The sequence below is a fragment of the Antechinus flavipes genome, chromosome 3 (genome assembly GCF_016432865.1).
Source record: "Antechinus flavipes isolate AdamAnt ecotype Samford, QLD, Australia chromosome 3, AdamAnt_v2, whole genome shotgun sequence".
In the NCBI taxonomy this organism is placed as follows: domain Eukaryota; kingdom Metazoa; phylum Chordata; class Mammalia; order Dasyuromorphia; family Dasyuridae; genus Antechinus; species Antechinus flavipes.
Window position 1 is genome coordinate 70,343,149 of NC_067400.1, and position 13,938 is coordinate 70,357,086.

At 35.4% G+C, this 13,938-nt stretch overlaps 1 protein-coding gene across 2 annotated transcripts in view; it reads right to left on the reverse strand.

Moving 5' to 3' along the window:
* SPAG16 (sperm associated antigen 16) overlaps positions 1-13,938 on the reverse strand; it is a 1,154,057-nt gene that overhangs the window by 1,126,758 nt on the left and 13,361 nt on the right. For both annotated transcript variants that reach the window (XM_051983613.1, XM_051983614.1), the window contains exon 4: positions 5,311-5,438. In XM_051983613.1, coding sequence (XP_051839573.1) covers positions 5,311-5,438 — 128 coding nt within the window. The remainder of the gene's footprint in view (positions 1-5,310; positions 5,439-13,938) is intronic.

Genomic DNA, 13,938 nt, shown 5'->3' on the forward strand with positions numbered 1-13,938 from the left:
AGGCTAGCCCAAGATCCCCCAGTTAGATTTCTTCCTAGCATCTATGATATACCAGGAAAACCCTCAACTAGAGGAAGAACTCAGGGTGTGGCCCTTGAGGTTATGCTTAGCCAGCTCAAATCCACACTAGAAAGCAGCTTTATGACCCCTCAAATCATTTGACAAGCTGAACACTGAAAGGGCCAGTTGATTTCTCTATGCCAAGATACTTCTTTCAAAAGTCATTTTTCCTTCCAGCAGTGAATGACTGTTTTTTGGAATTTCTAATTTTCCATTCTGATTTTCTGACTATTCACACTTTGATGTAGTTGCTGTCAAAATAATCTTTGCAAGGCATAAGTCTGATCCAATTAGTTTACTTATTCAAAAAACTTTCAGTGCCTCAATATTACCTCTAAAATAAAATCTCTTCTGTCTGGTATTTAAATCTGCTTCGGTATATCTTTAAAGCCCTATTTTTGTACTGCTTCCCTTTCAAGCCTTATTCTATACTGCTTCCCTTTGCAATCTACATTCCAGTCTAAATAAGAAACTAGTAATTTCCCTATCCTGACATTCCAATTCTCACTTTAGTGCACAAATTGTTTCCAATGTCTAGAATACATGCCTTTATCTCTGTGTATCAGAATCCATTCTTTCTTCCAGGCTAAATTTCTAATCTTGTGTTTCTTCAAAGCCCCTAGTTGTTAATTTTTCCCTTTTCTGCTCAAATAACCTTGTACTTAATTTACTTGTTTCTTTGCATTTGATTCCTCTTTCCAGTGGATTATAAACCCCTTGAGGGAAAGACCAATTTGTTTTCTGTTATTGAGTTCCCAGCACCTTGTTGTACATTCAAGACACTAAAAATTTATTGGTGAATTGAACTCAATACAAAAGTTTTATATCTATTTCACTTGATGAAGTTCTTCAAGAGAACATGTCATTTTTATCATATTTTCTTCTTCATGTATTTTGATCCCATACACAATTCAGAAGAGGAAATATAAGTCCCACTGTCAGTAACGATCAATTCTGAACTTCTGAAGATATGTTTAAACTAAGCATTATAATCTCAAGATAAAATTTGAAACACTATATTTACTCTGCTGAGAATACAAGTAGAAGGGGAAATCAGAGCTTTGTTTTCCAGGGATTCTTTACATCACATTGGAAGGCAAGAATCTGACATTTCCTGGCAGATTTTTTTTTCCCTGAGGCAATTGGGATTAAGTGACTTGCCCAGGTCACACAATGACCTGAATGTCTGAAATCAAATTTGAACTCAGGTCCTCCTAATTTCAGGGTGAGTGCTCTATCTATTGTGCCATCTAGCTGCCCCCTCCTGGCATATTTTAAATGCATTCCAGGGGTCTAACTGAAGTGTTTCTTCTGTTTTCAAGAGTTTTTGTTTAAAAAAATTCTTCTTATAATTATGGTATGAGAGCAAGATAAGATTTCTTTTTATTATTATAAAATTATGAAATACCAGTCTCATTATAAATACCAGTGTTTAACTGTATGATTAAAAAATAAAATACCTTACACGAGATGTTTTATAAGGATTTCATTGATGCTACATGAAGTTATGATTGGCTTTTCAAGAATATTATATAAATATAGTTATAACTAATTTTGGTGATGTTAATTTATTAATGCAAAATAGAAAATCTAAAAAAATGAGAAATTCAAAAAACTTTTAAAAGTATAAACACATAGTTTTATCTAAATCATTTTCATACTTATGGTTAAAACTTCTTCTCAAAGTTGCCCTCAAATCTATCTTTTTTTAACAATAAGGAATTTTATAATAATCATCTTTCTAAACATTTATATTGAAAAAATACCAATTTGAAAAAATATTTCCTTATGTATTTTTAAAACAATCTCTTTAGGACATCTACAGAGAATTATAGGATGGAACTAGAAAGGATCTATTTCAATGTCCTTATTTTACAGATGAGGAATCTGAGTACAAGTCACTTACCATCTCATGACTTCTAACTTTTAATTTTTTTAAAAGGTCTTTACACTGGATCTCTTTAATACTTTGTAACTTTAATAAACTGGGAAAACATGTTTATATCCAAAGGATCTGAAAATGTCCTCATTTCTAAAATATATAGAGAATTGACTCAAATTTATAATAGTTCTAGCCATTCTCCAACTGATAAATGATCAAAAGATATGAACAGACAATTTTCAGATGAAGAAATTGAAACTATTTGTAGTCACATGAAAAGATGCTCCAAATTACTATTGATCAGAGAAATGCAAATTAAGACAACTCTGAGATACTACTACATATCTGTCAGATTGGCTAAGGTGATAGGAAAAGATAACAACAAATGTTAGAGGGGATGTGGGAAAACTGGGACACTGATACATTGTTGGTGGAACTGTGACCGTAGACAACCATTCTGGAGAGCAGTTTGGAACTATGCTCAAAAAGTTATTAAGCTGTGCACACCCTTTGACTAGCAGTGCTTCTACTGGACTTATATCCCAAAGAGATTTTAAAGAAGGGAAAGGGACCTGTATGTGCCAAAATGTTTGTGGAAGCCCTTTTTGTAGTAGCAAGAAACTGGAAACTGGGTGGATGCCCATCAGGTGGAGAATGGCTGAATAAATTATGGTATATGAATGCTATGGAATATTATTGTTCTGTAAGAAATGACCAGTAGGATGATTTCAGAAAGGCTTGGAGAGACCTACATGAACTGATGCTAAGTGAAATGAGCAGAACCAGGAGATCATTAGACACAGCAACAAGAATGATCAATTCTGATGGACGTGGCTCTCTTCAACAATGAGATGATTCAAACCAGTTCCACTTGTTCAATGATGAAGAGAGCTATCTATACCCAGAGAGAGAACCATGGGAGCAGAGTGTGGAACACAATATGGCATTCTCACTTTCTCTGTTATTTGCTTGCATTTTGTTTTCTTTCTCAGTTTTTCTTTTCCTTCCTTCTTGATTTGATTTTTCTTGTGCAACAAGATAACTGAATATATATATATATGTATGTATGTATAGCATGTATTTCAACATATTTAACATGTATTGGACTACCTGCCAGCTAGGGAGGGGGTGGGAGGAAAGAGAGGAAAATTTGGAACAAAAGGTTTTGCAAGAATCAATGTTGGAAAAATTATCCATGCATATGCTTTGTAATTTAAAAAAATACTTTATAGCTTTAATATTATGTGATTACACAAGTATCAGAAAAGTTAAATAACTTATGTAAAGATACACTTAGATTAAGTGACCCAACTGGGAATTGCAGACAGTTATTCTCTCTCAAAGCCAGAGTTCTTTCTAACATGCCATGAGACCTGTTTAAATAAGAATTAATCTCACACATAGGTCCCATTTTTAATAGAAAACTTAATATTTCTCCTATTAAACCCAATCCCTTTTCTGTATATTATAATTATGTGCATTATTATTATTGCATTATATGCATTATATGCATATTAAGCACATGGAGTTGGGGATAGGACAGGAAAAGAAACAAAAATACTATTTTTACCCTCAAAGAACTTAAACTCTGGTGAAGGAGAAATGACAGCTACAAATCAAAATATACATGCATATATCACAAACCAAGTTTTGTGAGAGAACTAATAAAGAAAACACTCCTAGCTGGAGAGAATAGCTGATTGTAATAGTTTCAAGGAAACATTCCTGGCATAAGGAAGAGCATGATCAAAAACATAAAGGTAGGCAGGGAACAAAGAGTGAATTCAGGAAATAGTGTCTAGTATTCTTTGGCAGAAGTCAAAACAAGATATTAATAAAGTATAACAGTTGTGATCTATTTAATTCGCCAATATCAATAAGTGAATCATTTTTATAATGGTCATGCTTCATCTTATTGGCAATAAATCAATGAGAAAAAAAAGCTCCACCCAAATCACACTTTAGTGTAATTAACAGATATAATGAAAGTTACTCCATATAAGAAAACAAAGATTTAGGACAAAGCTACCTTTTATATACTTATATAACCTGTTAATCATTTCTCTTTCAATAGTATGCTAATGACTACAAAAGAGCAGGTTTATTCCCCTAGGGAATTTTAGGATGCTAAAAAGGTGAATGGTAGTATTCTTTCCAATGGAGAAAAGAGAGATGATGGTGGCTGGATTTTACAATTTCTAAACTTTAAAAAAAAAAGCTTTTAAAAAAGCTCCTGAGTTTTGATAAACCTTTCAAAAGTAATTGTCTAGATTGAAATATAAAGATTACAGAAATCCTGTAATCAATCATTAAAATAAGGTTACATAAGCCATTAACACTGATGATACAAAATCAAACATTGGGAAAATTGTAAAATAAAATTTACAAAGAAGAATTTTATAAAACAGCTTTCAATTTCACAACTCCTATATTTTTTTTAAATTGTATCTAATGATTCAGGCCAGTTCCAATGTCCTTGTGATGAAAAGAGTCATCTGCACCCAGAGAGAATACAATGGGAACTGAATGTGGCCCACAACATAGTATGTCCACTCTTTTTGTTGTTTGTTTGCATTGTGTTTTTCTTATTTTTTTAATCTGATTTTTCTTGTCATCTTGCTGAGAGAGTCCTGCCAAGCCCAAACTCTGGGTTTGTTTCAATAACAAGGTATAACAATGACAACTGAAGTACAAGAAAAGCTGAGCACCAAAGAACCAACACTTTCTACTTGTGGCACTGGAGAAGACTCCTGAGAATTTCTTGATTTTTCTTGTGCAGCATATTTGTGGAAATATGTATAGAAGAACTGCACATGTTGAACATCTATTGGATCACTTTCTGTCTAGTGAAAGACCTGGAAGGGAGGGAAAAAAACTAGAACACAAGGTTTTGTAAGGCTGAATGTTAAAAATTATCCATGTATATATTTTGAAAAAAAACTAATTAAAAAGTATGCCTTAAGAAAAGTATGTCTTACATGTCTTGAAATAATATTAAATTTCCAAAGCAATGCAATTATTGTTTGAATGATTTCAAATGTGAGAGTTTGGCCACTAAATACACTCTATTTTGGAGAGCTATTCATTTAAAAATTGTATGCAGTTCATATTCTATTCATACTCAATAATTCAAATAGAAATATGTATTTTAAAAAAGCAAAATTGCAAAATCCCATGGTAATTATGAAGGGAAAGAGGAAGAGATAGATTTGTACCACTTTAACTCAGGTTAGAAAATGACAAAGGTTTTAAAATGATTTGATATAAACAATGTAATTATTATGCTTAAATGTTAATATGTATTTGCTTATCCATGAACTAGCATCCTAAGTAAGATGTTCAACTGCAAAAACTGCAGAATATTTTACCATTCATTTTGAAAGCAGCTAAGAGTTCTGGTCAATCCCATTTTGATGAGAAAATTGCAGAGAAAGTCTTCCACCACTTCAGGTACTTCTGCCAAAGATTGTTTAGTAGGTATAATCAATTTTTGACCCTGCAATTTAAATTCAACACAATATTACTTTCAAACATATACAAATTCTGATAGATAACAAAGGAATCTGCTTGCCTTTCAAATTTTACATAATAGCATTCATTAAAGAAAATATGACTATTTATAATAAATGAATCAATTTTAATATGCTGTACTTTTATCATGTGTCATCTGTTTGTGTGATGGAGGTGACTTTTAACTTTCACCATCCATATGAATAAAAGCACAAAAATTTAGACTAATTTATACAGAACCAACCAAAATTAAAAGCCTTCAAAGTCAGACGAAAACTCAGAACATGAAATATATGATTCACTTTACAAATGAGGAAACAAGCCCAAAGTGATAAGACATTATAGGGGGAGAATGGCATAGTCTTGGCAACTGGATGCATATGGAGGTGACACTGCAGGAAAAGGAAGGAAGGACAAGAGAGGTTTTGGTCCTTGGGGCCTGGGAGGATAGAGACCCCAAAGTGGAAAAAGACAAGTCTGGTGTTGAGTGCCATTTAGGACTCCAAGATAACCACCAACAGCAACTGAGGCCATAATTAAATGATGCTTACTCACTGGAGACAAACCATGGCAACTCTGAACCACACATGAAAAAGCAGAGATGTCATCTTGCTGAGAGAGTCCTACCAAGCCCAAGCTCTGGGTTTGTTTCAATAACAAGGTACAACAACTGGAGTACAAGAAAAGCTGAGCGCCAAAGAACCAACACTTTCTACTTGTGGCACTGGAGAAGACTCCTGAGAATTCCTTGAGGCTGTTCACTAGGTCAAATGTTGAAGAAGCTAAGGCTTAAATAATGAGAAGCCAGGACTCGCTAGAAAACAGCCTGATAATGTGAAGGGCTGAAATAAAAAGAAAAAAGAAATGACAGAGGATGAGATGGAGAGAGAATGTGTCCTGGAAACAATGAACATGCACTTGGACAGAGTTCAAGAAGTCCATGGCCCATATGGCTGTGATGAATTCGACAAGACTGAAGAGTAACAACAAATATGTTTAAAGATAGGAAAGATGATATGTGTAACTTTGAATTTGTTTGCCAAGTATAAAAATCCAGGAAGTAAGTACAGATATGAAAATAAAGCTCATGAGATTGAGAAAAAAATAAACAGAAATGGGAGTCACTTCAGTCAGTCAAACATTTATTAAGCAAGAATCTACTATATACCAGGCACAAATGAAATTAGAAGTTAGGTGGTAGAAAGTAAAGAAAGTAAGAGAAGAGAAAGTAAAAGCACTACTATAAGTAGATGGCCTTCTCAAGGGGAATGGCAGCCACAAAAGGCAGAAGAGATATGGGAAAATAGCAGAGAAAGAGTAAAGTTTTTTTTTTTGAAGATGAGGGAGACAAGGATATGTTCATAGGTAGCAAGGAGGCAGTCAGTAAACAAGGAAAGCTTGTAGATGGAAATAATAGAGGGCAATCTGCTAGAGAAGATAGGATAGAATGAGATCCTTATGCAGATAGAAGGGTTTTCCCTGGAAAGAAGGGCCACTTCTTCCCGCGAGAAAAGGATGAAGGAGCACATATGGGAGAAGGGACCTGAGTGATATGAAATGAGGAGGGAGAGAACAGGGAGCTCAGAAAAAATGGCCTCAATCATTTTTTATGCATAAATGATAATTGAACCAAGTAGAAAAAGTGAGCTCATCAGTAGTTTTAGAGTGATTTAATAGCCGAAATGGTAGGGTCAGAACTCAGATCACATGGGCCTAAAGAACAAGTAGATAGACAGAATTTGAAGATTATGAATGCTGAGTAACAAAGACAAGAGGTATCTGATGGTGAGTATGCTTATGTCAAAAAGATCTGCAGCAAAGTGGGATGAAGCTGGAAACCCACACTCATGGACTTGTATCATATGTGAGGATAGGAGTAGGAGTTAGACAATATGGGCAAACATGAATAGGGCTTCACTGCTTTAAATACCATGTGAATAAGAGGTTCACTGCAGTAAAATGTTTAAATTACTAATTCTATTGTTATAGAGACTTCAAATACTCTCATCATAATGCATTAATTGAAGTTTAATTTGAATATTAGAAACAACATACAGACATTCAGATCTACATAAATACACATAAGAACAAAACACTAAATAAAAATAACAAAACTTCTTTTCCATATGATGTAAACTAATATCTATCCAACTATTTGAGTTAAACACAAAGGAGTATGAGAACTCTAGAAATATTTTAAATTTACTGCTTCAGGAATTATAATCATAAATGGGTTTACAATATTGTGAATTCATTATTTTATAGTACAACCCAACTTATCCTACCCCCCTTTTCATTTTCTATTGTGTCCTACTTTCTAGAGCTCCCAAGTTGGGGTGACAAAAAATACCGTGCTTTCTAGAGTCCCCATGCTAGGGTGATTAAAATATACCATCTTAGTGGAGAAGTGATGAGGTGGGACTCCTCAGGATGGTGGAAATATGGAGTCTATTTATTCTCAGTTCTTTCCCCTTTTTATACTCTAATACCCTTATGTAACCAAAACACTGTTCATGCCCTAAGTATATATACTATGCAAATGGGACCACATAAACAACTTGCTATTGTATGTAGTTTGCCATCTGGTATCACTCTTCCACCTAGTATCACTCTTCTTCAATCACAACATAGATTGTCACCACCTTCTGACTTCTCAGGAAGGCCGAAAGCCCTTAGGGGAGATGAGGAGCCAACATTGTAATCAGGTTCCTTCTGGGCTGAAGAGTCTTATATCTCACTCAGAGTTCCCCCACTGTCTGTGACCCTCTACATCTCACCCTTTTTGTTGTAATTGAAGCAGGTACACACCAGTGATTAAATACATCAGCATGGAAGGAATCTCATAGGCAAACTGTAATATCATGCAAGCAAATAGTAACATAAACAATATGAATAAACAAAATACTATAAAGATATCCATGAGTCCCAGAAGGAAGGTGTAGAAAATAACTATCAATTCACAACCACATATACACCTCCTTCAGCAGCCAAAAGATAATCCAAAGCCAATCTATTTTCCACACTTCATGTGTTAGGGAATCAAATGATTCCTGCAGATTTTGAAGTCCTGCATCAGTCTTATGTCTCAGGGAATCCAATGATTCCTGCAGGTTCTGCATCAGTCTCATTGACAATTACTTTTGATGTTCATGAGTTAATTGCCATGCACATAAGGTTAACTGCCAGGCTTTTTCAGTGGTGGGCACAGTCAGCGATGGAACCATCTGATGTTTCTTGGGTCTTCTCCATCATTTCGAGGGTCTTCTTTTCCATCTTTCTCCAATGGACAAGGTGGATATGGCTTGTTGACATCCATCAGGTTCCTTCTCCATCACTGAGACACAAGGAAACATCCTCCCTCCCCCCCCAAGCAGTTAATCTATCTGGTCCCTTCCATTCACCATTTTCTGGATCTTTCCACATCATCTGGCAATTATCTAAGGATATTGGAGCTGCTCACACTGGACACTGCCCTTCCGGCGGGTTATGAAACCTGCCTGCTGGAGCCAGTGCATCTCCATCAAAGATAAAAATATATATAGCATATAAAGTTAAGTTTAAAGTTCTCTACAGTTACCTGTGACTCCCTCTTTCTTTTATTTTTGGAGGAGCATCTTGATGTCTCTGTGTCTTCTATTATTGCCTGTCCTTGAAGATTAAAAAGTATGCCAGTGGTTTGTAAAATCTGATACTGTGGCAAATACAGGGGAATTCCAAGGACAATGTAGATGACCTTGATCAAATTTCTCCTGTACTATACCTAATAAGGCCTGAATTTTTTCACTGGTTAAGGGTCACTGTTCCACCTACGTTGGTGTATCAGTTTTCCATTGAATGGGAACAGTTGAGAGTGCTGGCATGTCTTCAACAGCAGCCCTGCCTAAAAAAAAGCCAAAGTACTTAATTGTAATCCTAACTGTTGTAAGATGTCTCTTTCCCATAAACTGATAGGGATTTTTTTTTTCTACCAAAGGAGTAAAAACTCCTGTTTTATCTTCAAATTTCCAGCTCAACAGGGTAGCATTAAATTCAGCTGCTACTGATTCTGTTATACCAGACTTATGGGTGTTTGGTGTAATCTTTGGCCAGTGACTGGCATATTAGCTACACATCCCCCAGTTCCCAAGTCAATGTTTGAATGGACACTGTTTTGTAAGCACTCTCAGGAAGTGAAATGGTCAAGCCGAGTATGTGGAGGCAAGGGGTTTATAGGCCAGATAGGGACAGGTTTCAGCTCTCTAGGGGACATCTCAGTAGTCCCAGCAGCATACAACTTTATTCTCCATAATTGCAATCCCCTTTTCCCCACAGGCTTGCTTAAAGACTCTCTGGGTGCAATAGCAGTTGCCATCATATTCCAAGTGTTTTTTGCTTGGGGCCCTGGAGACAAGCTTCTCCTCTTATAATGAGGAAGTAGGGGGTAGGCAAAATTGCTTCATGGGTAGTGCTGATGATGTCATTGCCCCTCATTCCTCCTCCTACCTGCAAAGGCAGAGTTAGGGGAGGAGGGTCAGGAGATGGGAATACCCTAAGGGCACATGCTCAGGTGTGGGCAGAATTGATAATGAGCTTTGAAGGTGAAAAGCAAGCTCATCAGCAAGGTACTTAAGGTACTTAATTCCTTTTCTGCCCAAGTAACTATGGTACTTAAGATACTTAACTATTTTCTCATCTCCCAGAGCAGTAACAAGCATAAATCAGTAAAATACTAAAAAAGACTTCCTTAGCTCTGCCCCATGTGCTGTGCCCTCCACAACTACAGGCATCAACCCTCTGCTTGTTTTTTTCTCATAATTCCTGGCTTGACCACCAAGTTAAAATCTTTCCTTATTTTAAAACTTGTGGGATTCCTTAAAACCAGTTTTACTCCATTGTATTCAGTTAGTTGTTCTCCCACTAACTTCCACATCTCTGGCTCCAAACTCTCCTTCTTACAAAGCCAGAGATATACACTCCAGAGCATCTGAGAACTCGGTGATCTGCTTCTGAGTTACCAAAAAACCTTGCTTCTCTGTTAACCTAACTAAGCATGCTTCATACTTCCCTTGGAGAGGAGGATCTTTTCTTAGTATTTGCCTCATTTTGGTGAAAAACAAAAGTGTCTAGATTAGCCCTTAATGATTGATTCCTGCTTGCCTGTTTTTATACTTACCCTATTCTGGGTCACAGGGACTTCTCCACTGAACTCAGCTGATGGAGTCAGTCAAGCTGATTTGTGCCCTGCTTTGCAAGGCCCTGCATTTATTTCTAGGGTCCCACACTTAGGCACCAAATGTTGTGTCCTGCTTTCTAGAGCCCCCAAGTTGGTGAGACAAAACATACCATGGTTTCTAGAGTCCCCATGCCAGGGTGATTAAAAGATACCATCTTAGTGGAGAAGTGATGAGGCGGGACTTTTCAGGATGGTGGAACCAAAACAAATGCACTAAGTATATACTGCCTGAGTGGGACCACATAAACTTGCTATTGTACGTAGATTGCCACCTGGTATCACTCTTCTTCAATCACAACACAGGTTGATTTCTCAGGAAGACCTGGAGCCTTTAGGGGAGCAAATTCCCTCTGGGCTGAAGGGTCTTATACCTCACCCAGAGTTTCCTCATTGTCTGTGTCTCTCTACAATTTTCAGTTCCAAATTCTCTATCTCTCTCCACGTAGTTCTCCATCCATCAAGATGGCAAGAAATATAATACCCATTACACAAATTAAGTCACATAAAACATATTTCCTCATTAACCATGGGGGGAAGGGGAAAGGAAGAAAAATAAAGTAGAAGAAAATATGCTTCAATCTGCCCTCAGAGCTCTCTGTTTGAAAGTGGATAGCTTTTTTTTTAATCATGACTCCTTTGGAACTGTCATAGGTCATTGTATTCATCACAGCAGCTAAGTCTTTCATAATCTTTCACAGTTGACTGTCATTTCTATGTTGTTGTTACTATGTAACAATGTTATCCTATCTCTGTACAATGTTATCTGCTCTCTTCATTTTGTACAAGTGAATAGAAGTCTTTCCAGGTTTTTCTAAAATCATCCTTTTTGTCATTTGTCAATACAATAGCATTCCATCGCAATCATAAACCAAAACTTAGCCATTCCCCAATTGATCCTATCTCTCCTCAGTTTCTAATTCTTTGCCACCAGAGTTGATATGAATATTTTTATTTACAATTATTTATATATTTACATTATTTATACATATTTGCAGCAGTTAGGTGGATAATTATTAGAGCAGTTAACTGGATAGAGTGCTGGGTCTGAAATTAGGAAGACCTGAGTTTAAATCTGGCCTCAGATACATACTAGTTGTGTGACCCTGGACAAATCACTTAATCCTGTCTGCCTCAATTTCCTCATCTACAAAATGAATTGGAGAAGGAAATGGCAAATCATTCAAGTATTTTTGTCAAGAAAATCTGAAATGTGGTCACAAAATGTTTAATATAACTAAAGTGGATGAATAATAAATATTTTTGTATAAATGGGTCCTATCCTACCCTTCTTAACAAGCTTAAGGTAAAAAGTATCTCTACATTTGCAACAGTAAAAGTACTGTTAAGCAGCATTTAAATCAAAGCAAATTAAAACATCTGGCAAAAATATGACAAAATGACTCAAGACTAGGAATAATGAAGTATTTCCTGATCCTCACATGGATTTTTTTTTTTTAATTAAACATTCAACAAAAGCAACTTGATACTATTTGGAAGTGAAAGAATGCCTTCAATTACTATTCACAGAAGATAAATAAATGACAAATACTTAGATTAATTTATCAATAACTTCTTCCAAAATACTTAACTTTTCCAACTGATTATCTTAAATGTGACATTAAAGAATCACATTCATATATTGTTTGAAATACAAATACCCAATGTAAAAATGAATTAATACAAAATGTACCAATGTTGTAATATCACTGGATTCAATTTTCTTTAATTTCTAAAATACTGTAAACATTTTACAAGGTTGGCCATTTTTCTCCTTAAGAAAGTACCCACAGACTCTCTGTGGCTTTTAAGTATTTCTGCAAGTTTTCACCTATGGTTTGGATTTGCATTCTATTTCAGGAAAGGAACAATTATAAAACAACTAAAAGCTATCCAAACCACATACTTATTACAAAACTGATTAAAAACTTCCCTTCTAAATTTTTATTCAATAATTTTGTGCTTTAAAGTAATCCAGTTTTATTTCAAAGAGCTAGAGTCACTATTGAGCTTATGCAGCAAATTCACTTTTTAAAATAGATTAAACATAATGTGCCACCAATTCTGAAATTTTTCATTCACTAGGCCAACTCAGATTTAGTCTGTCACAAAAACATATCTATTTATTTAAATGACAACTAACAAATAGATTGTTCATTCCTTGACTTTACCATTGAAAGACACATATTATTATTAGCTTTCCTTCTTCTGAATAGAATCTTATTTGCAAAAATTGATGGCACACACACACAAACAAACCAAAAACTAGGCTAATAAAAAATCTACATTGCAAAAGAACTACATTATATAAAATGAATAATGACACAGTAATAAAAGTATACCCTCTTTATAACTATACCAGAGTAAAATCATAACAAAACTGCTACTTCAAAATAGGAAAATAATCTTTGTAGTAAAAATCCCATGGTACAACTTAAAAGTAAAATACAACTGTATAAACACTAAATGTGAAAACAATAATAATGTTTGTGATAAAATGATAAAATGCAATTTTAAATTCATATGCAATAGAAATTTACAGCTATTTTTCTATGATCATATGTATGACAAATTTTCTATAGTTCCTCTTCTACTAAGGAGCTCAAAAAACACCTCAAATAACTCAATTCAATCTGTAATTTCCTAGAGTTAATCCATACCAGTTAAAACAGCCCAGAAGCATTTGTATCTCACCTTTTCAACATGACTTTAGGAAAATAGTCATCAACAATAGATAAGCTCTGATACCAGAAAACTGACAGAGTTGAAGCTTTTCTCTGCATGACATCTGGTATCAACAGTATCTTTGGAGAATTCCATTCTAGTTGATCACCATTTATTAAGTACCGTAGTCACTTTACTGGACACTGGGCCCACAAGACTCCATTGCTAGCACCTTCAACACAGATGTTATATCTAACTGGAGAGGGGACCTAAGGCCACATATATCGTGACACAAAGAGAAGTTCATGCAAAGAGCAAGAGGTAATCAAAAAAGGAAAGACTCAGTTTCAGTCAGTCAATCATCAAGTACTCATTAAGCAATTATTGTGTGCAGGGCAATGAGTCTAGCAATGGGAGTATATAAGTAATTAGGCATATACAACTTATAAAAAGAAGGCAATCATGAGGAAGAACCAGAAAAAGCTTCCTTCAGAAGTTAGGACTTAATCCGTCGAAGGAAGGCAAGTAAGCCTGACCCAAAGGTCAGGAGGAAGAGCATTCCAGGCAAGGTAGTATGCTGGTCAGGTAAAAGCTTATCATGTGTAAGATGGGA